We start from the raw sequence: 24747 nt of genomic DNA on the forward strand, positions 1-24747 counted from the left end.
TTTAGCTGCATTGCAGAATACTGCTTAACTTACAAATTCACTTACCCTTTCTGACTAGGAACATATGCTTATTAGTATTATATTTCAGATGCTTGGGTGCTGTACAGTTAGTTACCCAGTTTTGATGCCTCCCTGTGATAGAGAGTGAGGAGTCTAATTTCAAAGATCATTGAGGGAACAAACCTAGTGATTAATATATCAAATTTCTGGTCTTTGAACAATGTGTGCACTTTTGATACTCATGGAAATATTTTGTAAAAGTGGTTACACAGTAATGAATGTCAACAGTTTGATAATTACATATAGAATCACAGTAAGCAGCTGTGTGACTTCGGGTTAGGCACTTAGTCTCTCAAAATTTCATTTTTCTCAACGGTAATTAAAATACCTCATGTAGGTTTCATGAGACTTAAACATGTACAGAGCACCAGCACAGTTCCTGGCACATAGCAAGTGCTCTGTACATGTTAACTATTATTATTGGATTAATTGTATAAAATAGAAAGTGGCCAAGAAGATTCTTCAGAATAGAATAAAACTCTACTGTTTAGATGAAGGAGAACCCAATTGGGAAACTGAAAACTTGAGTGTTCATTCTAGTTTTGCTGTTGATAGGCTTTATGACTTTGGGCAAGTCAGTTAATCTCTGTAGGCCTCAGTTTTCTCATTTGTAAAGCCATAATTTTTGCCCCAGACCCATTCAACTCAAATATGCCTTGGTGTACTTTCAGGCATACAAAATGAAATTTTCCTATCATTGACAGTTGATTTTTTGACATTTTATTGTAGAAAAATTTAAAGTTACAGGAAAGTAGACAGAAGAGTATAATGGCTCTTGAGGTACACCCATAATCTCTTTATGACCAATCTTATTTTGTCTATAATCCCACATATTCTCTCTCCCCTGATTATTTAAGAGCACATCTCAGATTTTATATCATTTCATTTCTAAATACCTCAGAATATATCCAAAAAAAGGATTATTTTTAAAGCATCAACACTCAGTGGCATCACATGTAAATAAAAAAAGGACTATAATTCCTTAATATTATTAAATATTCAGCTGGTGTTTCAATTTTCCCAATTCCCTCTCTCTTTCTCTTTATAGTTTGTTAATTTTGAACTGGCATCCAAATGAAGTCTAGTCACTGCAACTGATTGATATGTTTCTTAAATCTTCTTTAATTTGATTGTTCCTCCTCAATCTTGTTTTTCCTGCAACTTTTTTTTAAATTTTTAAATGTTTATTTATTTTTGAGAGAGAAAAAGCATGAGCAGAGAAAGGCAGACACACACACACACACACACACACACACACACACACACACAGAATCCAAAGCAGGTTCCGGGCTCTGAGCTCTCAGCACACAGCCCCACATGGGGCTGGAACTCACAAACCATGATATTATGACCTGAGTCAAAGTCGGACACTTTGGCTCAACTGAGCCACCTAGGTGCCCCATAACTTATTTGTTTAAAATATCAGTTTATTTATCTTGGTGCCCATGTGTTTAATTTTGTTGTTGTTTTTTAAAAAATTGGCATCTGTAGGTTTGCTCAGATTTTGGTTTGATATATTTTTTTTTGTTAAGGATATTTCATAGAGGGGCTCCTGAGTGGGTCTGTTGGTTAAGTGTTGGACTTCTGATTTTGGTTCATTCGTGATCTCATGGTTCATGGGATCAGGTCCCATGTTGGGCTCTGTGCTGACAACGCGGAGCCTGCTTGGGATTCTCTCCCTCCCTCTCTCTCTGCCCTTCCTCTGCTTGCACTCTCTCTCTCTCTCTCTCTCTCTCAAAATAAATAAATAAACATTAAATAGAAGGGTATTTCACAGAAGGTGGTGTGTAGTTCCATTAGGAGGCACATAAGGGCTAGCTATTGCTGTCTTTGTGATGTTAGAAGCCATTGATGATGATTGCCTACATCTGTTAATTCATTAGGAATTATGAAATGATAATATCCTAATTTTTCCAGTCCTTCTTCATATATTGGTTGGGAAATTTCTATAAAAGAATATCCTCTCATCAACTATTGGATTAGTATTTGACAAGCAAAGGCAACACAGATGTAAATTCTTTCCTTTTATTCACCAATTGTCATAATAACAAATTTATTTCCTATTATCCTCCAAGGGTGACTGGTGATTTAAAAAATATCATTATGAATTCTCAAAATTTGCCATATTTGTTGTGTTTCAGTCCATTGCAGCTATTATTTTGATTCATACTCAAAATCGTCTCATCTTTGGTCATTGCAGGTCAGTTCAAGTTGGCATCTGCATATTTTTTTGACATGACCAGTAGTCTTTGATAGGATCCTTGATTTCTGGCCAAACAAGATATTCTAGGTAAATTTTGTATGTTTCCTGCTCTATCCTGGGATCAACCATTTCTTCATGGAATCCTGGTTCCTTTTAGTAGGAAATGGCATTTAGAGACCACAGTCTGGATACTAAGAATGCTCATTGCCACTGGGTTAGTCTTTGGTTCTAGGCCTTTTCAGTGGACAGATAAGAAAATAAATATCCTTTAAAAATAAAATCAATTATTAGTTCATAATCTATCATTTTAATTCAGAAACATTTTGTACATGAGAAAATGAGCAAAGAAAGAAACAAAGTTCATATACAGTTGACCCTTGAAAATGTGGGGGTTAGGGCTCTTGACTCCCCCCCCCCCCCTTGCAGTTGAAAATCTGTGTATAACATTTGACATCCAAAACTTAACTACTAATAGCCTAATTACTGTTGCCTGGAAGCCTTATCAATAACATAAACAATAGATTAGCACATATTTTGTATGTTGTGTGTATTATATACTGTGCTTTTAAATAAAATAAGCTATAGAAAAGAAAATTTTATTAAAATCATAAGGGGTGCCTAGGTGGCTCAGTGGGTTAAACATCCAACTCTTGATTCAGCTCATGTCATGATCTTATGGTTCAGTTAATGAGTTTGAGCCCTGCATCTGGCTCTGTGCTGACAGTGCAGAGCCTGCTTGGGATTCTCTCTGTCTGCCTCTCTCTCTATTCCTCCCCTACTTGTGCTCTCTCTCTCTTTCAAAATAAATAAATAAACTTAAAAAAATTGTAATGAAGAGAAAATATATTTATGGTACTGTGCTGTATTTTTGGAAGAAATTTGCATGTAAGTAGACGTGCACAGTTCAAACCTGTGCAGTTGACCAACTGTATTAATATACGTTTTTAAGGATTACATTATTTGCTATAAAATATTTTATTGCCTTCTGATCTTCTTTGGTAAATAATCTATTGTTGGAGTTTCTGTAGCTGCTGGAATAGTAGTATTAACTATCTAGATAATAGCCATAGTATTAACTTTAAACATACTCCTCTTTTGTTTTGAATTTATCAACAGGGTAGATAGTAGTCCTCTTTGAAACCTCCTTCTTTATTGTCCATAATAGCCATTATCGACTAAGTCTGTATCTTGAGGAGGTTTATATTTCCTAGACAGATGGGGGAAGTGGGGATCACAAGTAAAATGGCATGAACAGAGAGAAGCCCAGAGTTAATGAAAGAGCCTTGCATATTTGGAGAGCAGCTATACTGAATATGAGTTGTTTTGGAGGAGTGACAGGAGATAAGATGTATGGGGTAGTTAGAGGCTAGGTCACAAAAGACTCAGTTGGTCATACTGAGTAATTTTTATACTATGGGCAACTTAATAAGAATTTAAGGGGCACCTGGGGGGCTCAGTCAGTTAGCATTGGACTTTGGCTCTGGTCGTGATCTCGCAGTTCATGAGTTTGAGTCCTGTGTTGGGCTCTGTGCTGACAGCTCAGAGCCTGGAGCCTGCTTCAGATTCTGTGCCTCCCTCTCTCTCTGCCCCTACCCCACTTATGCTCTCTCTCTCTCTCTCAAAAATAAATAAAACATTAAAAAATTTTAATGAAAGAAATGACTTGATCAGAATTACGTATTTGAAAGATCTTTGTAGCCATGTGAAGAACAAACTGAGACAGGGGGACCAGTAAGTAAGCTATTGCAATGTATAAGGACTTAGATGGATTGAGAGTTACTTAACAGATCAAATAAGGAATTAGTGACCAATTGGTCATGGGCAGGAACTGAAAGAGTCCAGGATGACTTTTAGGTTTTGGAGTTGTGCAAATGTGTGGGTGAAGTTTCACTCAGTGAAACAAAAGTGGTCTCCCAGTCTGGGTTGGTGATCTTGAGGGTGAATGTGCTGGGGTAATACTTTCTGTTTAGGGCATCTTTAAACTTGTGGTGCCTTCGATTTTTTGGTGGAGATGTCTGTACACACACAAGCAAACATCTTTGTGTATAAGGATTCAGACTTGGGTTAAAATCTTGGTTCTGCTACTTCTTATCTGTATGACCTTGGATGGGTCACTTAACATTTTAAGCCTCAGATTTTATCATTGTAAAAAAGGGATAATGGTACCTAACTCATAAGGGTCTTATGTGAATTAAGTGATTCTAATGGACAAAAATCTATCAGTGTCTACTACATAGTAACTTGATAAATCGTCATTATTATTCTAGATAGGGTGTTGCCAGTATCTTGTTTGAGGCCACGGTATGGATGAAATTCATTAGAACACTGAGAATAAGAGAGGGGGCCAAATATGTATGGACTCTTGGGGAATGTCAGTGGTTGAACCTGGGAAATTTAGTTTGCCTGGACCTTCCCACACTGTCCCTTTCCCCAAGCCCCAAACAGGTTATTTCAGGTATTACTAGAGGAGGTATAATTTAATCTTTGTGTTATAGCCAGTAGTAAGATAAGTGTTATTTTTATTTCCCTAGCTTATTTAATTATATTCATTCATTTGTTTAACACACATTTACTGAGATACTGGTAGACATTAATCTAGGTGCTGAAGGAATCGCAGAGAATATTCACCTCCGTCACAGCTCTCATGGGGCTAACGTTCTAGAGGGGAGATATATATTCATGTAAAAAATTAAACATCAGATAGTGATAAGTACTTTAGAGAGACTGAAAATATGATAAAGTGCTAGGGAGTTCCTAGAAGTCTATTTTAGATTGGGTAGTTAGGGAAGGCCTTTTTGAAGAGGGTATGTTCAGGATGACATAATCAGTAGTAGCAGGCATGGGAAGACTGGAAGAAAGAACATTCTCGGTAGTGCAAGATCTCCAGGATGGAGATAAGCTGTGGGTGTATTCAGAGAACAATAAGAATCACAGGGGGACTCGAGGTAGAGGGCAGTGGGAAAACTGATGAGATTAGTCCAGAGAGCAGGCAAGAACTAAGACACGGACATGAAGAGTTTGGATTTACTCTAGATGGCTTGGAAAGCCCCTAGAAAGCTTTAGGCAGGTAAGTAGGACACACTGATTTAGATTTTAGGAAGATCACCAGGAACACAAGAGGCAAGCATGAGGGAGAGAGACTAGAGCAGGAGGCTAATGATGAGAGATGCTGTGTTTCATTCCCCCCTTTTCTTTTTATTAGGCCAAAGCCGCATGCTGGAGCTCATAGTTGCTAGGAAGCCTCATAGCTGTCCTTGAACTGATCCCCAGCAGGAGAGTTATACTGATGATGCAGGTGCCGTGGGCCTGGAGTAGATAGATGCAAGCAGTGGTAACTTGCAGAGGGTCCTTTAACCTGCCTCTTCACTAGGGGTGCATGAACGGGGTTTGAAATGTTTTGTTGTTTTCTTCTGGGGAGGAGTTCTAACTTCTTGCCAGTTTGTCAGAGGGGTGTTTGACCTTCAAAAGGTTAACCTTTGATAGTGTGTTGAGCACTGTGGGAGGTGTCATAGGAGTTATAGAAAACAAAAGCACCCGTGGGAGTTCCTGCTTTCTAAGTGCTCGTAAGTTAAGGTCAAAGGGAAAACACAGATATAATTAAGAAGAAAAATGGTGAAGCCAGGAGCGGGCAGACCAGATCATGTGGTATTCAGGACAAATATTAAAAGAAGAAATCTTTTCCCTTTAAGTTTCTTTTCCTCACAGTTTTGCTTGTAGGTCTGGAAATGTGTTTTGCTTTATGGTCAATGTTCATAAAAGCCACAAGATGGCGAGGTTGCTCCTTAAAATGAATGTGAGTGAAGTTAAGGGGTGGGAGAAGAGAGACAGAGAAGGAGAGAGAGGGAGAGAGAGAGACAGAGAGAGAGAGGGAAAGAGAGAGAGAGAGAGAAGAAAGAAAGCGAGAGAAAAAAAATGAATGAATGTGTGGCGTTCCTCTCTGATTTTCCATAACCTCCTTAATTTTCCTTACCCCATTACTTGAATATGCAATAAAACTGACATGCTTAGATTTCTTCTCTTTAGTTTAGGTTTTGATTATACTTATTTTGGAATTGTAAGCTAAAATAAAATTAAAAAGAACTTTCTGGATCCCAGGCTTATCATTTTTTCAGCCTTTTAATAAATTATTACTAAATCAATCTTCACGTTGCCAACAGAGTAATCTTTACAAAATACTATTTGATAATATCAGTTCCCAGCTTTAAAACAGCTCAGAGTCTGGAGTCTGCTTCAGATTCTGTATCTCCCTCTCTCTCTCTATCCCTCCCCTGCTTGTGCTCTTCTCTGTCTGTCAAAAATAAATAAATGTTAAAAAAAATTAAAAAAAACCCTTTCGGGGGGTGGGAGGGAGGGGAGGGTGGGTGATGGGTATTGAGGAGGGCACCTTTTGGGATGAGCACTGGGTGTTGTATGGAAACCAATTTGACAATAAATTTCATAAAAAAATAAAAAAAAGAAAAAACAACAACAACAACAACAACAACAAACCCCTTTCTATTTATTGTCAGAAATATTGGTTAATAGTCCTGGTAGTCAGTATTCAGATAGTTAAGGTTAAGTGTAGGATGAAAAGGTGGAATAATTTTTGACTCATATTGTTGCAGGATGATCAAGTGCAACAGTCAAGAAAGAGTTCTTGAGAGGTTGTACAGTGCAACTTACTAAATTTATTTAAGTAACACAGGGACAGGACCTGGGGACAGAAAGAGCCCCACTTTTTGCTGTATGAAGCTGGTGATTATATGCTTAGTGCTTAATGGGGAGAGGACATACTGGGCATATTAGATCATAACTGTCTTCTTCAAATTTCTACTCATAAAACTACCTTTACACGATTTCCCTCATACTTATCATTCAGTTCGATATTAACTATCAGTGGGATGTATAGGCAGTCATGAGACCCTTTAAGATAAATGTAACAACCAGCGCATGTTTGATCCTTGTCAGCACTACGCAGGCTCTAGGTCAGCCTTCTGGGCTAAAGGTGAACATTTTTCTGCTCCTGACCCTCGTCAGTATTACAAAATATATATATTTTATTATTGTCTGCTTCTTCTCCAAAACGAACATATGCAAGCTTTCAAGTACAAAAATTTTCAATTTTTATGTATTATTAAATAACGTAATTGCAATGCTTAGAATATTTATTGTCATCATTTCAACATACCTCAAGGTAGTTTTCTTTTTATTCTCAACATGTTGTGGAAAGAGTAAGGTACTGCATTATTAGTATACTGATTAAGGCATATTTATTAATGAAGTGTATTTAGCCCTTGATGTAAAATACACTTTGCTTATGCTGTCTTATCAAATAAAATCCTCATAAGACATCTATGAGATAAGTGTGAATATTGCCATTTTACAGATGAGGACATTGAGGCTCAGGAAGATCAAATAAATTGCTGATGATTTAGTAGTTGGCAGAACTATAATGTGGATCCATGTTTTTTTTCAGTCCTGAAAACTCATCTTCTGACTCAGTATGCCCTACTGTCTCCATGAGAGCAACTACATCTCTCTTTAAAAGAAGTACTTGGGGGCACCTGGGTGGTTCAGGTGGTTAAGTGTCCAACTCTTGGTTTTGGCTCCGGGCATGATCTTATGGTTTGTGAGTTCAAGCTGCATGTTGGCCTCTGTGCTCAAAGAAAAAAATAGTTAAAAGAAAAAGAAGTTAGATGGAAAAAAAAAAGTACTTGGAAGTTGTAATTTAAAGTAATTTGGTATTTGTGCTTCCTCTTTGTTGTAAACTGAACAAGAAAATTTGTATCACAAGGCAACTATTTTGGTGCACTTTTATTTAGCCTGTTGTTTGTTTTTCTGAGCATATTTTCCTGCAGGCCTTTATTTAGAAGACTCCATATAGAGTTGTGCTGATGGGCCTTGATTGATTTGAGGGATTTGGACTCCTAATTCCTGAGCACCTGAGAGTGGACTGAAACTTAATTCCTTCTCTTGACTTCCTGTTGAGCTAACAGGTTTTTTTAAATTTTAATTTTTATTTTATTTTATTCTTTTTGGAGAGAGAGAGGGTGGGGACAGAGGGAGAGGGAGAAAGAGAATCTTAAGCAGGCTCTAAGCTCAGTGTGGAGCCCAGCTTGGAGCCTGATGCATCGCTCGATCCCATGACCCTGAGATCATGACCTGAGCTAAAATCAAGAGTCAGATGCTTAACCAACCAAGCCACCCAGGCGCTCCAATGTTCCTCTCTTATGGTGGAGCTTTTCTCTGCTCCAGGGGGCCTGTTTTATGTTGGAGATACCAGCTGTTTAAAAACTATTGTGTGGAATACTGGAAGGCTGGTCTAGAGCGCCCTTTACAGTTGTAAATTAGCTGCCCTGGAATATAAATTCACTCCTAATGCTTGGTATTAATTTTTGTATTTCTGGAGAAATATCACCTTATGCTTTATTTCCCATTATATTCCCTTCATATCCCATTTTAGCTTTTCTAAAGATTTAAAAAGTAACAGTTCAGAATTTACAAGTTTTGTTTCTGAAACTGGAACACCAGCATGGCAGAGTCTAGGATTTTGTGTGAATAGTTTTTACCTGAGTCAAGACTTTTTATGGTTTTTACTTCGTTCTTCATATAATAGTTTTAGCTGAAAAATAAGTGTAATGGAAAGAAGATTGTCTATGAATAAATAATTATGGAAGTTGCTAATGGATTTATTATATGATTCTTCCAACTTTTATTTGTGTGAAACTTTCCAAAATAAGGCATATAGGAGATATATGTTGTGACATCTTTTCTGTCATCGGTACTGATAAATATAACTTAATCTTGAACCACTTTAATTTCTTAATACTAAGTGATAATTTTATCTGGAGATTTTGTTTTACATATCTATCTTTTTTTTCTTTTTTCCCAAGATAAATGAGAAATAATTGACAAAATTGTATATATTCAAAATGCACAATGTGTTTCCATATCTTTGCTATTGTGAATAATGCCGCACTGAATATGAGAGTCCACATACCTTCTTGAGATACTGATTTCATGTCCTTTGGATATATACCCAGAAGTGGTATCATATGGAGTTCTATTATTAATTTATTTTTCTGAGGAATTTTCATAATGTTTTCCATAATAGCTATACCAACTTACATTCCTACCAATAGTGCTCAAGGGTTCCTTTTTTTTCCTAGAACCTTGCCAACATTTGTCATCTCTTGTCTTTTTGATAATAGCCATCCTAACAAGTGTGTGGTGATATCTCATTGTGGGTTTGATTTGCATTTCCCTGATGATTAATGAAGTTGAGCATCTTTCATGTACTTATTGGTCTCTTGTTATGTCTTCTTTGGAAAAATGTTTATTCAGGTCCTGTGTTCATTTTTAAATCAGATTATTTGTTTTTTTTTTTTTCTATTTGGTTGTATGAGTTCCATATAAATTTTGGATATTAACACCTTATCAGGTTACATGGTTTGCAAATACTTTCTCCCATTCTGTAGATAGACTTTTCATTTCTGATTGTTCCCTGTGCTTTGCAGAAGCTTTTTAGTTTAATGTAATTCCATTTGTCTATTTTAGCCCATGTTTTCGGTGTCATATCCAAAAAATTATTGCCAAGGGCAATGTGAAGAAGCTTTTTCCTTATGTTTTCTTCTAGAACTTTTATGATTTCACATATTATAGTTAAGTATTTAAACCATTTTGAGTTGATTTTTGTGTATAGTGTAATATAGGGATACATTTCATTCTTTTGCATGTGGAGATATATATATATATATATATATATATATATATTTAAATTTATATATATATGTGTGTATATATATATATATATTTTTTTTTTTTTTTTCCCCCCCAGCACCATTTATTGAACAGAATGTCAATTACCATTGTGTGTTCTTGGTACTCTTGTCAAAGATTAGTTGACCATATATTTGTGGTTTTTGGGGGGCTCTGTATTCAGTTCCATTGGTCTATTTGTCTGTTTTTATGCCATTACCATGTACTGTTTTGATTACTGTAGCTTTTAATATATTTTGAAATCAAGAAATGTGGTGTTTCCAGCTTTGTTCTTATTGCTCACAATAGCTTTGGCTATTTAGGGTCTTTTCTGGTTTCATATAAATTATACTATTATTTTTCTAATTTCATAAAAAGTGCCATTGGGATTTTGATACAGATTGTGTTGAATCTGTAGGTGGCTTCGGGTAACACTGACATTTTAACAATGTTAATTCTTCCAGTCCAAGAGCTTGGGGAATCTTTCCATTTAATGTGTCTTCTTCAGTTTCTTTCATTAATGTCTATAATTTTCAGTGTACAGATCTTTTATCTTTTTGGTTAATATATTACAAATGTTTTATTGTTTTGATACTGTTGTAAATAGGGTTGTTTTCTTAATTTCTCTTTCATATAATTTGTTGTTAGTGTATAGAAATGCAACAGATTTTTGTATATTGAGTTTGTATCCTGAAATTTTATTAAATTTGTTTATTTTCACAGTTTTTGGTGGAGTCTTAAGGGTTTTCTATATGTAAGATCGTATCATTCACAGACGATTTTACTTTTCCTTTCTGCTTTGGATGCACTTTTTTTTTTCTTCAATTAATTTGCTTAATTACTCTGGCTAGGTCCTCAAATACTATGTTGAATAGAAGTGGTGAGAGTGGGTACTATTGTCTTGTGCCTGATTTTAGAGGGAAAGCTGATAACTTTTCACCATTTAGTATGGTGTTAACTCTGGTTTTGTCATATATGTCCTTTATTAGGTTGTGGTACATTCCCTGTATACTCAATTTGTTGAGAGCTTTTATGATAAATGGATGTTGAATTTTGTCAGGTGCTTTATCTGTATCTATTGACATGATCATATGATTTTTATCCTTCATTTTGTTGATGTGATGTATCACATTGACTGATTTGTGGATGTTGAACCATCCTTGCATTCCTGGAATAAATTCCACTTGATCATGGTGTATTTAAAATGTTCTGTTGGATTCAGTTTGCTAATTTTTGTTGAGATTTTTACATCTATGTTGATCAGGGTTATTAGTCTGTAATTTTCTTTTCTTTAGTGTCCTTGTTGGTTTTGGTGTCAGGATAATACTGGCCTTGTAAAATGAGTTTTGAAGCCCTCCTCTTTTAGATTTTGGCAGTTGTCTAATATATAGGTTGTCCAATTTGTTGTTGTATAATTGTTAATAATAGTCTCTTGTGTCCTTTGTATTTCTGTGGCATCACTTGTAACTTCTCTTTCATTTCTGATTTTATTTATTTCAGTTCTGTCTCTTTTTTTCCCTTGGCTATTCTAACTAAAGATTGTCTATTTTGTTTATATTTAAAAAAAAAAAGAGATGTTAGTTTCATTGATCTTTTCTGTTATCTTTTTAGTCTCTATCTGTTCCGATTTTGGTTATTTCCTTCTGTCTGCTAATTTTGGGCTTAGTTTGTTCTTCTTTTCCTAGTCCTTGAGGTGTGAAATTAGGTTGTTTATCTGAGATCTTTCCTTTTTCTCAATGTAGGCATTTATCACTGTAAACTTCCCTCTTAGAACTGCTTATATATTATATATTACAAGTTTTGTTAAGTTGTATTTGCATTTTTATTTGTCTCAAGATGTTTATTTATCTTTTGATTTCTTCTTTGACCCATTGGTTGTTTAGGAGCATGTACATAAATATTTACAAGTGTTATATCCTCCCGTTGGATTGACTTTTTTTTTAATCATTACACAATACCCTTGTTTATCTCTTATTAGAGTCTTTGGCTTAAAGTCTATTTTACTTGATATAACTATAGCTACCCTTGCTTTCTTTTGGTTTCATTTGCATAGAATATTTTTTCTATCTTTTCATTTTCAATCTGTGTGCTTAAAGTTTAAGGAAGTCTTTAGTAGGCAGCATATAGTTGGGTCTTTTTTTTTTTTTAATCTATTTAGCTACTCTATGTCTTTTGATTAGAGAACTTAGTGCATTTGTATTAAAGTAATTATTGATAGGTAAGGACTTAACTGTGTCATTTTGTTAATTGTTGTCTGGTTGTTTTGTAATTGCTTTGTTTCTTCCTTTCTCTTTTGTTTTCTTCTTTTATGATTTGATGATTTTCTGTGGTGGTATGCTTAGATTTCTTTCTTTTTTGTGTAGCTGTTATAGGTTTTTGCTTTCTGTTACCATGAGGCTTACATAAAACATCTTATAATTATAGCAGTCTATTATAAGTTGATAACAACCTAATTTAGATGTATACAAACATTTTTACATTCTTTCCTGACATTTTAATGTTTTGATGTCACAGTTTATATTTTTTTATATTATGTATCTATTTAGAAATTACTATAAGTCAGGCAGAGAAAGACAGATACCATATGTTTTCACTCTTATCCTGAGAAACTTAATAGAAGACCAGGGGGGAGGGGCAGGGGGAAAAAAAAAGTTACAGAGAGAGAAGGAGGCAAACCATAATAGACTCTTAAATACTGAGAACAAACTGAGGGTTGATGGGCAGTGGGGGAGAGGGAAAAGTGGGTGATGGGCATTGAGGAGGGCACCTATTGGGGTGAGCACTGGGTGTTGTATGGAAACCAATCTGACAATAAATTATATATACAATAAAATAAAAACCTACAACCTAAAAAAAAAGAAATTACTGTAGTTATGGGAGTTCTTAATACTTTTGTCTTTTAACTTTTATATTACAGTTATATAAGTGACTTACCCACCACCATTACAACATTAGAGTTTTCTGAATTTAGCTATATATTTACCAAAGTGTCATACTTTGATAAATTTAATGTAACCAGTTAGCACTCTTTTGTTTTCATACCTTGCAAGGCTGGTCTAGTGGGGATAAATTCCTCCAGCTTTTGTTCATCTGGGAAATTCTTTATTACTCCTTCAATTCTGAAAGGCAGCTTTATTGAATAGAGTGTCCTTGGCTGGCAATTTTTTTTATTTCAGCACTTTGAATATCTCATTTTACTCCCTTCTGGCCTGCATAGTTTTTGTAAAATCTACTGTTAGTCTTATGACAGTTCTCTTATATGCAACAAGTTGCTCTTCTCTTGATGGTTTTAAGGTTCTCCCTTTGGCAGTAAGTTTTGACAATTTAATTATAATGTGTCTGAGTGTGAGTCTCTTTAGATTCATCTTTTTAGGTATTTTTGGGCTGCCTGGATCTGGATATCATGTTTTTTCTTTCAGATAAGGGAAGTTTTTAGGCACTATATCTTTAAGTAAACTTTTGCCTCTTCCTCTGCCTCTTTTCTTCTTCTGGGACCTCTATAATATGTATATTGGTCTTTTTGATGATGTCCCATAAGCCCATAAGCTATTTTCACTCATTTTCCTTTTTGTTCCTCTGATTGGATGTGTTCCACTGCCTGTCTTCTAATTCTCTGATCTCTTCTTCCAGCTGATCTAGTCTGTGGTTGAATGCGTCTACCAAATTTTTCACTTTAGTTATTGTATTCTTCAGCTCTATGATTTCTGTGGTACTTTTAAATGTTTTCTCTCTCTTTGTCCAAGTTTTCACTTTGGTCATGCATTACTTTCCTGTGAAGTTCTCACTTTGACCATGCATTGCTCTTCTGATCTTGCCTTTATGATTGTTATTTCAAACTCTCTGTCAGAAAAATAATTTCCATTTCCTTCAGGTCAGTTTCTGGAGATTTACCGTGTTCTTTTGTTTGGAACATATTCCTGTTTCTTCGTTTTCCTTGATTCTCTGTGTTGGTTTCTATATATTATCTAAAACAGCCACCTCTCTCAGTCTTGAGACCAGTTTTGTATAGGAGACAAACCTCATTAATCACCCTGGGCTGAGCTCCAAGTTTCCTCTCAAATCTTTATGATTGCCCAAGCCATTGTGTTTGTTCTTCATGTCTTTTGCTGGTTGAGTGTGTGCCAAGATCCATCAGTGTCCCCAAAGGGGATGATAGCAGTTAACAAGTACATGTAAGTTTATTAGAAGCTGGTCCTCAGACAACACCTGAGAAAGTATGCATTCAAACTCCTTCTGTGGAGAAACTGGGAGATAGGTGTTTTTGTGCTCTCTTTCTGTGCTGAGCCTGATGTATAGCCATGGAATTTGCCTGTTTATTTATTTATTAAAAAAATTTTTTTTAACGTTTATTTATTTTTGAGACAAAGACAGAGCATGAACGGGGGAGGGGCAGAGAGAGAGGGAGACACAGAATCGGAAGCAGGCTCCAGGCTCTGAGCCATCAGCCCAGAGCCCGACGCGGGGCTCGAACTCACGGACCAGACCATGAGATCGTGACCTGAGCTGAAGTTGGATGCTTAACTGACTGAGCCACCCAGGCGCCCCAAAGTTTGCCTGTTTAAAAGCTGCTTCTTTATAGCAGGTATAGCACTGTGGGACTTGTGAATGTAAACCCACATTGGCTGTCAGAGTCAGGTGATCTGGGGGCCCATCCCTTGGGCAATAGTTACAAAAGCCTGGGTCCAGACATGTGTAGAAGCTCTTTCCAGAGAGATGCTGGTGACCTGGTGTTATTATTGGAGTATGAACCACTAGCTCTTTTGAATTCCAGGTAGAATTGCAGTCAGCACCTAGATATATGTTAATTACAGTCCAAATCCTCAGGTGGTAGCTTATAAATTATGCAGTGAGACCATTTGTAGGGAAAAGCTGGGAGATGGACGTTTTTGCCTGCTCCCTCTGTGCTGATCCCTGGGAAGATAGCTTGTGGTTAGTGTTTATGCACCTGTCATTGACTCGTTTTTGTTTGCTTTAGTTCTGCTTTAGTCCTGCTGGATCTCAGAGCGAGGTGCTTTGGGGGCCTTTCCCTCAGGTGGGAGCCTTAAAAGTTGGGACACCTGATATGTGGCCCAAACCTTTTACTCTTGAAGGAGAAGTTGGAGCTGGGAGTTTCCTCTTGATTGGATGGTGCTGTGCCAGGAGTGGGGTTTATGGCAGGAGTGTGACTCAGCCTTTCCTGCCCATTCAGATGTGGGTATTTTCTCCATTACACCATGTAGTAGTCAAACAACTAATTCTGGATTTCTCTCAGAGGGAATTAGTCCACGTGGAGCTGTGCATTTGGTGTGTCTGTGGGAGGAGGAAAATTCAGGCACCTCCTAGATTGCAATTTTTGTCAAAAACAAAACAAAACAAAAAGTTCTTTAGTTTCTTTATTAATTTAGTTGTTATAGATTATTTCTTTTAATGTATTTTATGTAACAAGTATTCATTTATTCAATAAATGTTATTGAATACTATTCTGGATGCTGTGAACCCAGCAGTGAATCAGATGGAAAAAAAATTCTGGAGCACACATTTTCGTAGGGAGGAGACCAGACTAAATCAGTAAACATACAGCTATGTTATATATCTTGGGATGAGTGCTATGAAGACAAATATAGTCAGATAAGGCAGATTAAGAGTGAGAAGGGAGAGTGCTCTTTCATAAAAGTTCTTTGGGGAAGGCCTCTCTGGTAAGGAGACATTTGAATGCAAATTTGGAGGATGTGAGGGAGTGATGTATATGGATATATGGAATGAAATGGAGGGAGAATGTCCCAGGTAACTGGAGAGGAAAGCAAAGGCCCTGAGGCACCCCTTTCTGGGTTTTTAAAGTAAGGTATACAGGAGATTTCAGCTAATAGCTTACGGATCTGGAAGGCTTTTCATGTGTTCACTCTTTGGTTGATAACATGGTATTTGGAGACAGATTCATGTAGCACCTGAAATACTCTTTATTATTCAACAATAAGTGCCAGGGCTTAGGAACCTAGGAGAGCAGGAGAAACTATTTCTTGTGTTCTCTTGATTTTTGCTGGAGGAAAAAAAAATAATAACTTCACCTTCTGTTTGTAATCTTAGAACACACTGTTAGGTCATGCAATCATATTATTTATGTTCAAAGTTTTTAATCATCATTTGTGTATATATTTTTGCATACCTGAGAAAATATGTAAACAGATTCCAGAGGGACATTGGTTTATTGTTTTATTTTACTTTGTATTATTGGTTTGTACAGAACAAGAATAACATATATGATTGGAGTCTGGGAGTGAATTAGGCTTAGGCATAAAGGAGTAAGACTGGTGGAGGAAAGGCAAATTGGAGAATTTTATTTCCCTCTGTAAAGGGAAGAGCTGTTACTTACTCTAATTGATTGTTGCCTGGACCTAGTTTTGAACTTATTTTCTGATTTTTCAAGAAAAGCCAGAGATTTGCATTTTATGTGTTATCTCCTGCTTTTTAAACAGCTGGAAACTCAATAAAAACATTCCAGGACACTCTTCAGGCCAGACAGAACATTCATGCAGGTGGGATTCAGACCTCGAGTTTCCAGTTTGCACCCTTTTAGGGTATAAGATCATAAATAATTTTTGTTGCTTCCTTTCAAGGGATACTATTATATGCCTTGTAATAGTAATAAATTGCTGCAAGATTTCTGGATACAAAGAGTTTTTAACACACTATTGTACCATTGCTCCCCCGGCTTGTTACCGACTATGTCTATTCTTGTCTTAGGGTACGGTCAGACAGGTCCACTGTCTCAGCGAGCTGGTTATGATGCTGTTGCCTCTGCTGTTTCTGGTCTGATGCACATCACAGGGCCTGAGGTAGGTATCATTCTTTAGCTTTAGAATATTCATAAATTTATTCCCTGTTTCTTCCAAAGGGATTTTCCTCTTCATTAACCTATAAGCCTAAATTTGAGTTAATTTTATAACAATCTTTTTAAAAAGCAAGAAGCAACAGATAAGCGATGAACACATTTTCTGCGTGGATTATATTGTTCAAGCTTGGTATAGGCACCCGGATGTAACTTAGGAATAGTCCTTCTGTCAAGTAGAATGGCTGACTAGACCATACCTTCATTTGGCATATGTACAGAGCGGAAGGTCTCTTTTTCCTTCTGGAGTATTAATAAGTGGTTATGTATTTAAAAATTTGTTGCTTAAAGCCTCAGGTGGAGTTGCGTCTGATTTGTTATATACATTAGGTTCTGACAGTGGGAGAATTATTTGATTTTATAGCAAACCCTCTTTATTAATAATAGGTTGGGAATTTCCTAAAAAATGTAGAGATGACTAAAATGTGTTTGGTTGACTTGAAGACTCTTAGAAAACGGACTCTGTGAGAAAACGGTAAGAATGGCGTGGGAGCTAAAAAAAAGTGTGAAAGTCTAATAAATAAAAATAGTTAAAGACATCCATTTCCAAAACAGATTGGATTGGTAGGTCTGAAACCTTTTCCCAGTTAGGTGTTCCTTCCCTGAATCACTTTAGTCAGTGAATTCTTTAGGAAATATACCTGCAGTTTTGGGTTAAACGGAGGCAGAGTGACCTTGAGTCTTCTCTTTTGCTGCCTTTCCTTCTTTTTATTAATTTTAAAGCAGCTGTTGGGATTTCAGTGTCTTGAGATACAAGTATTTGTTGCTTTTATTGCCTGTTTCATTTTCACAAGTCTAAGAAAAATGTGTATAGCCTTTTCTTAAAATATGTAAGGACACCAGTTTTCTTTCCATCTGCCAGGAGAATGGAGGATGGATATATCTCTTTGCTCTATCCCATAGAAGTGCTTATGTGTACAAGACTTTATTATTGTGGGTGGTTTTGTTTTAAGAGTACTGAACTCAACCACGAATATGTGAAAAGATCTTGGACTTTCTTTTTTTTTTAATGTTTATTTATTTATTTTGAGAGAGAGAGAGAGACAGACAGAGAGTGGGGGCGGGGCAGAGAGAGAGAGAGGGAGGGAGAGAATCCCAAACAAGGTCCATGCTCAGCGCAGAGCCCAACACAGGGCCTGATTCTATGAACTTTGAGATCGTGACCTGAGCTGAAACCAAGAGTCAGACGCTTAACTGACTGAGTCATCTAGGCGCCCTGGATCTTGGACTTTTAAATTTGTATATTCACATGTTAAAATGAAATAACTTAAAAACAGTTGTTGTGAAGCATTACTCTGGTTCCTTTAGTGCACTGTGATATATACTCTGACAGGGGTAACCACCCAGCATGTGCTCAACCTTAGTATTTGTCAGTCACTAACAGCTGTTCTGTCTTCTGTTATCCTACTTGGCAGATTTTTGTTCTAGCTAAGCAGATAAAGACAGCATTCATTGAGTGCTACTAAGTGCCCAGCATTACTTTATGTACTTTACATGTATTAGGTAAACTTAACTTCCATATACTGTATTTCTTTCTTTCACATGGACACATCTTTATATCTTAATTAATCGATCCAGTGAATGGTTCTTGCACATGTTCCCTCTCTATGCTGGGAACTGGCAGGCACTGGTGATAAAGCAGGCAATGGCGGGGGGCAGGGGGGGCACAGTCCTTAAATGGAGAAAACAAACATTAGCAGAAAGTAAACACTAAAGACAAATAAAAAGAACTCTGAAAAAGGGCTCTATATACTATTAACATATACAACAGTGTGCCTCAGACCATTATAATAGTGTACTTCCAAAGTTCTCTGCAAAATGTGTTTTGACAGCAAAGAATAAAAGCAGAAGTGGAGAGAATTAGGCCACATTGGGAGTTCCCTTTAATAGTACTCCCTGTTGTCAGCAATATTTTATACCTCTTGGCAGAGGAAGGAACACTTCCGAAAGCTCTGGCTGATATCTTCAACTAGCCAATGCAGATGCATTATTGCCAGTTATATCATATTGCTCGTGAACTTTTATCTACCTTGTCAGATGACTGAATGGAACCCAGGCTTCTCTATCATGTATCATTGTCCTGAGGCTTCACCACATCACCCTACACTGTGCAGCCTAACACTGTCGGAATGGTTGGTCAGGGAAGGCTTCTCTGAGGACCAGATGTATAAGGTGCGACCCAGTTAGGCATCAGCCTGGTGACCCATGCTGGTGTCTAAATGCTGGAGAGTCTGGTACGTTTGAGGAGCTAAAAGAATGCCAGTGTCATTGGATTGTTGTGAGCTGACAAAGAAGGGGGAAAATTAGGTTGGGGAGGTAGGACATGGTAGCTGAACTTAGTCTTTAGGGTCTTATTATATTACTTAACAGTTTGATAAAAAGAGAAGATACATTATTATATATACACACTTTTTAAGTGATGATCCGATATAATTCTTCCTAGAAAATGAAGTGATGTTCCTAATGTATAGACTAGCATCATGATAATAAAACCTCAAAATGCATGTTTTTTTAAAAAATGTTTAATTATTTTTGAGAGAGAGAGAGAGAGAGACAGAGTGTGAACTGGGAAAGGGGCAGAGATAGGGAGATACAGAATCTGAAGCAGGCTGCAGGCTCCAGGCTCCGGGCTGTCAGCCCAGAGCCCGATGCAGGGCTCGAACTCACAAGCCTGAGATCATGACCTGAGCCAAAGTTGGGCACTCAACTGACTGAGCCACCCAGGCGCCCTGCATGTTTTTTTTAAATAACAGGATAATATTGCGCTTTTTATCCCAACGGGGTATCACCTAAGTATATAATGTAGGATAAAATTTGTGAAAGCAGTCTCTATGATGAAATTTAAGCAAACCAGTTACAGTTGACTTCCACTAGATCTCAAATCTGGCCTTTTAGGTTAGGCATGCTGTGGTGTTGTCAGATAAGATTCATATTTGATTGTGGAGGAAAAGCTAACCAATGCCTGCACTCTCCTGGACCCATGCTTGATGCTTTACATACACTGTTACAGGTTTTGATCCTCACATCAATCCTTCTAGGTAGGCATTGATAAATTCTGTAACAAAAGCTTAAAGGGTTAGATAACTTGTCCAGAGTGCTGTCATGGTATATGAAGCGCAAAAGCCAGACTTTTAACCCAGATTTCCTTTACTCTTTACACCCTGACACTATATCCACTCTCCATACTTCCTGAAGAATGAATTTTGCTTTTTATTGTATTTGCATTTTGCCTACACAGGCTACATGATATGATATGTTACAGTTAGTGAATCAATCATGCATTGTAGGGAGAAAGCATTTGATTAAGAGTCTGGAGGCCTGACTGTATCTAATTTCTCTTGTGTAATGTTTACTGGCTGCCCAATGTGCCCAAAAGAATAATAAGCCTCATAAGACCATGGTCTTTGCTTGGTCACTGCTGTATCTCTGCCTAGAACAGTCTGGCACTTGGTAAGCACTTAATGAATACATGTTGAATGAATATTCTGGCACTGTGCTGTGTGACCTTGAACATATCACCTAGCTTCTCTGTGTTTCAGTGAAGTGCACCTCGAAGTGATACTCACATATTTTCTCTTCAAGGTATTAGATTAAGCAAATAAAATATCTCTTATAAAACATAAAAGCACAAAATTGTGTGTAATGTGGGATAGTATATAAAATAGTCAGCAAGTGCTTGGTATATCTGTAGTTTTCTCATCTCCACTCTTAGAGATACTGATTTGTGGGCTTATCATTAATGCATATTTAATGGTGACCCCAAATGTTTCTGATGGAGATGGTTTGAGAAACACTTGGAAACATTATGTGAGGTATTGTTATTAAAAACCCCTTTGCACTGAAAGTAGGCAGCAGATATTCTTTGATAGCCTCTGACAGAAGCCAATGACTTACTAAGGTCTATATATTATGATTAAATTATAATCTTGTGCTTCAAACAAAATCATATTATCTTTTTCATGTTCATGGCTGTATGCTAACTAGTCATTACTCAAAACAGGTATCTATCTATCCATCTACTTTTTTTTTTTCTTCATGCATAGGGAATATGGAGAAGGGTTGGGAACAAAACCAATAAGTATGAGATTTTGAAAAGTAGATGACTGATAAATATGTAACATGTATTCTGAGTAATAATTCACCTATAATTTATAGTACACATAAATATCAAGATGGATTATTTTGATCGGTCAATGAACAATGATGTATTTACCATATGTGTATAGTATTGTATTAGATATCATAAGTTTAGTATCTTACTCTATAAGTAACAATTTGATTGACTAGATTCAACATATACTTACGGAAAAATTAGAAAAGAATAGAAAATGCATAAAATTAAGTGGAATGCTCTGTAGCAGACAATATAGAGAGCTGTAAGATAGAGGACCTCTAACTTTTTCTTCCGGAGAAGCAACTTTTGAAAGCCTTTGAGTTTTATGATCCTAGAGGCCTGGGTTAGGAAATATGTATGTGTGTGGGTGTGTGTGTCTGTATGTGGAATGTTGATTGCGCATTAAGTGCTTTGCAGGCAGCTGAGAATGGCAGATATGTGAGGAAAAGTTGGTATGGGAGCAGTTGTCAGCTGTTTCTATGAGATCTTCCAGGGTGGGGACAGCCTCTTATTCAACCTGATGTCTTAGTGCCCAGAACAATAGATACTCTAAAAATGTTTTCTTTTTTTAAATGTAACTAATAAATTCTTCAAAAGCCAATTTATGGCTCACTTGGAATCTGTTGTAGAGAATTTACTCTAACTTGAAGTAAAATATAAGTGTGGCTCAGAGCAGGACTTGAAGAAAGTGGCAAGATTTGAGTTGAAGGCCACCTGGAAAAGTGGATAGCATTCAGATGGATGGAGACATTCGTAGTGGAGATCAGAGTGGATAAAGACAGAGAAGCAGGATAGAATCAGGCTTATGTAGGGCAAGTATATGGGCTAGGTATGGAAGAGCTGAGTTAAGGTTTCAGAAGAGTGGGAGAAAAGTGGTGAAGGTGCTACTTTGCAAAGTCTAAGTTCAAGCGAAGAAGTTGGGATGTTGTTTGCTCATGGTGGAGTTATGGAGGTTTTTGAAGGGGTATGATGTGATGAAAGCTGTACTTCAGATTAGTTTGTCTCAAGTGTGCAGGATTGATAAAATGAGGTTCACAAGCAATGCTTCTTAGATATTTATCTTTCCTTTTAAAACCAAAGGAAGCACTTGGGGCACCTGGGTGGCTCAGTCGGTTAAGCGGCCAACTTTGGCTCAGGTCATGATCTCATGGTTCGTGGGTTCAAGCCCTGCATCAGGCTCTGTGCTGACAGCTCGGAGCCTGGATCCTGCTTCAGATTCTGTGTCTCCCTCTTTCTCTGCCCTTCCCCTGCTCATGTTCTGTCTCTGTCTCAAAAGTAAACATTAAAAAAAAATTAAGTGAAAGCCAAGGAAGCACAAATAATGGCATAAAGAGAAAATGCTCTTACGGTGCTGTCCAAAGGCACTGTATTACATTTAGTTTGTATTTTATTTTGAAGATGTAATACATTCATATACTAAATCTACAAGACATGTGAATATGTTGACCATATAATTTAACTATAACCAGGACTCTTTTAAGAGTGGAAGAGGGTTTTTACATAATAACATTGGGGTGTAAATCAGGCTTGTCTTTGTCACCCTAAATTTAAGAGTCTACAGTGTAAATCTCCTTTCCTCAATGTAAATCCGATTGTCTTGTCCTCCTCAGAAACAATCAGTGCTACCACTTTTCTCTTGCATCCTTTCAGAGAAACTCTGTTCAAAAATAAGTAAAATAGGGGCACCTGGGTGCTTCAGTCAGTTGAACATCTGACTTCGGCTCACGTCTCCCAGTTCGTGGGTTTGAGCCCCGCATTGGGCTCTGTGCTGACAGCTCAGAGCCTGCAGCCTGCTTCAGATTCTGTGTCTCCATCTCTCTCTGCCCCTTCCCCGCTCATGCTGTCTCTCTCTCTCTCAAAAATAAATAAACATTAAAAAATTTTAATAAAAAAATAAGCAAAATAGTCTTCCCTTAGCTTTGAAGAAACACAGTTGGTACTATATTTTCTTGATGTTTTAAAATCCCATAAAAGCTGGGGTATAATTATACTCGTGAAAAATCTTAAGGGTATGGTTTATTTTTTTTTTAATATTTATTTTTGAGAGAGAGAGAGAGAGAGAGAGCCAGCAGGGGAGGGGCAGAGAGTAAGGGGGACAGAAGATCCAAAGCAGACTCCATGCTGACAGCAGAGAGCCTGATGTGGAACTCCAACTCACGAACTGTGAGATCATGACCTGAGCCAAAGTCGCATGCTTAACCGAATGAGCCACCCAGGCACCCCTTGAGGGTATGGCTTAATGATTTACAAATATATTGTAATATTACAATAATACAATATTGTAATACCACCTTCTCCTAACCACTGTTTTCACTTCTATGGACTATTTTATTTCTTAAACATCTATCAATAGAATCATATTGTAAAGGAGTACCTTAATGTCTGGCTTCTTTTGCTCAACATAATGTTTTGAGGTTCATTCAATTGTGTGCATTACTGATATGTTTTTACTGCTATATAGTATTTCACTGGTTGAATATATCACAATTTATCTACTGTTTTATTAATGAACATCTGAGCTGTTTCCAGGTTTTGCCTGTTATGAATAAAACTCCCATGAACATTCTTTTGAATGTCTTTTTTTGGACATTCACACTCCTTTATATCTTGGATATATACCTAGGTGTGGGACTGATGGATCATAGGTTAGAGATACATTTAGCTTTAGTAGACTACCAGTTTTCCAGAATGGTACCAGTTTATACTCTTCCAGCAATGAGTGGAAGTTTTAATTATCTTCACCAACTCTTGCCATTGCTAGTCTCTTTAGCTATAGTCATGTTGGTGGGTATGCTGTAGTACCTCATTGTGATGTGAATTTGCATTTCCCTGATGAATAATGATATACATTTTTTTCATATTGCTAGTGGTCATTTGGATATCTTTTGAACTATATGTTAGAATCTTTTCTGTTTTTTTTTTTTTTTGGAGCATTATTTTTTTTTTTTCTCATTGATTCATAGGATTTCTTTTTGTATTTTGGATACAAGTGTCTGTCAGATAAATGTATTGCTGATATTTTCTCCCCGTCTATGGGCTTGCCTTTTTAGTATCATAATGATGTTTTTTGATGAGAAGTTTTTAATTTTAAGTCAAATTAATGTTTTCCATTTATTTGTTACTGTCCTTTATGTCCTGTTTAAGAAATCTTTACTTGCCTTAAGTCAGGAAGATTTTCTTCTATGTTTTTTTTTTCTAGAAGCTTTAGAATTTAAATTTTCACAATTTGGGTTACATAAACTAAATGTATTGTATTGTATTTTATTTCACTTTATATATTTTGGAGCTTATTCTGTATCAGTACACTTCCTTTTATTTTGTCCACATCTACGGATATGCCATAATTTATTTAAGCAGCCTTTTCTTGATGGGCATTTCATTCCTTTTGAGTATTTTGCTATTTCCATAAGACTGCAGGGAATATTCTTTTTTAAAAAAATGTTTATTTATTTATTTTGGGAGAGAGTGTGCTCTAGCAGAGGAGGGACAGAGAGAGAGAGAGAGGGTGAGAGAGAATCCCAAGTAGGCTCTGCACTGACAGATGTGAGTCTTAATCTATGAACCATGAAATCATGACCCAAGCCAAATTGAGTTGGACGCTTAACTGACTGAGCCACTCAGGTGCCCCTACAGGGAATATTCTTGCATCTGTTATTTTTCACATGTGTAATTATATATATATTAAAAAGTCCCTAGAACAAAAATGCTGTGTCAAAAGATTTTTTCATTTGTACTTTTGATAGCTATTGATATTCCATGAGATTCAAC

General features: G+C 36.7%; 1 protein-coding gene across 4 annotated transcripts in view; it reads left to right on the plus strand.

The window, feature by feature from the left end:
• The window catches only part of SUGCT (succinyl-CoA:glutarate-CoA transferase), a 758031-nt gene that overhangs the window by 83938 nt on the left and 649346 nt on the right, over window positions 1–24747 (plus strand). For all 4 annotated transcript variants that reach the window (XM_058725465.1, XM_058725466.1, XM_058725467.1 and 1 more), the window contains exon 7: window positions 16721–16812. In XM_058725465.1, the coding sequence (XP_058581448.1) occupies window positions 16721–16812 (92 nt within the window). The remainder of the gene's footprint in view (window positions 1–16720; window positions 16813–24747) is intronic.

The sequence above is a fragment of the Neofelis nebulosa genome, chromosome 4 (genome assembly GCF_028018385.1).
Source record: "Neofelis nebulosa isolate mNeoNeb1 chromosome 4, mNeoNeb1.pri, whole genome shotgun sequence".
NCBI classification, from domain to species: domain Eukaryota; kingdom Metazoa; phylum Chordata; class Mammalia; order Carnivora; family Felidae; genus Neofelis; species Neofelis nebulosa.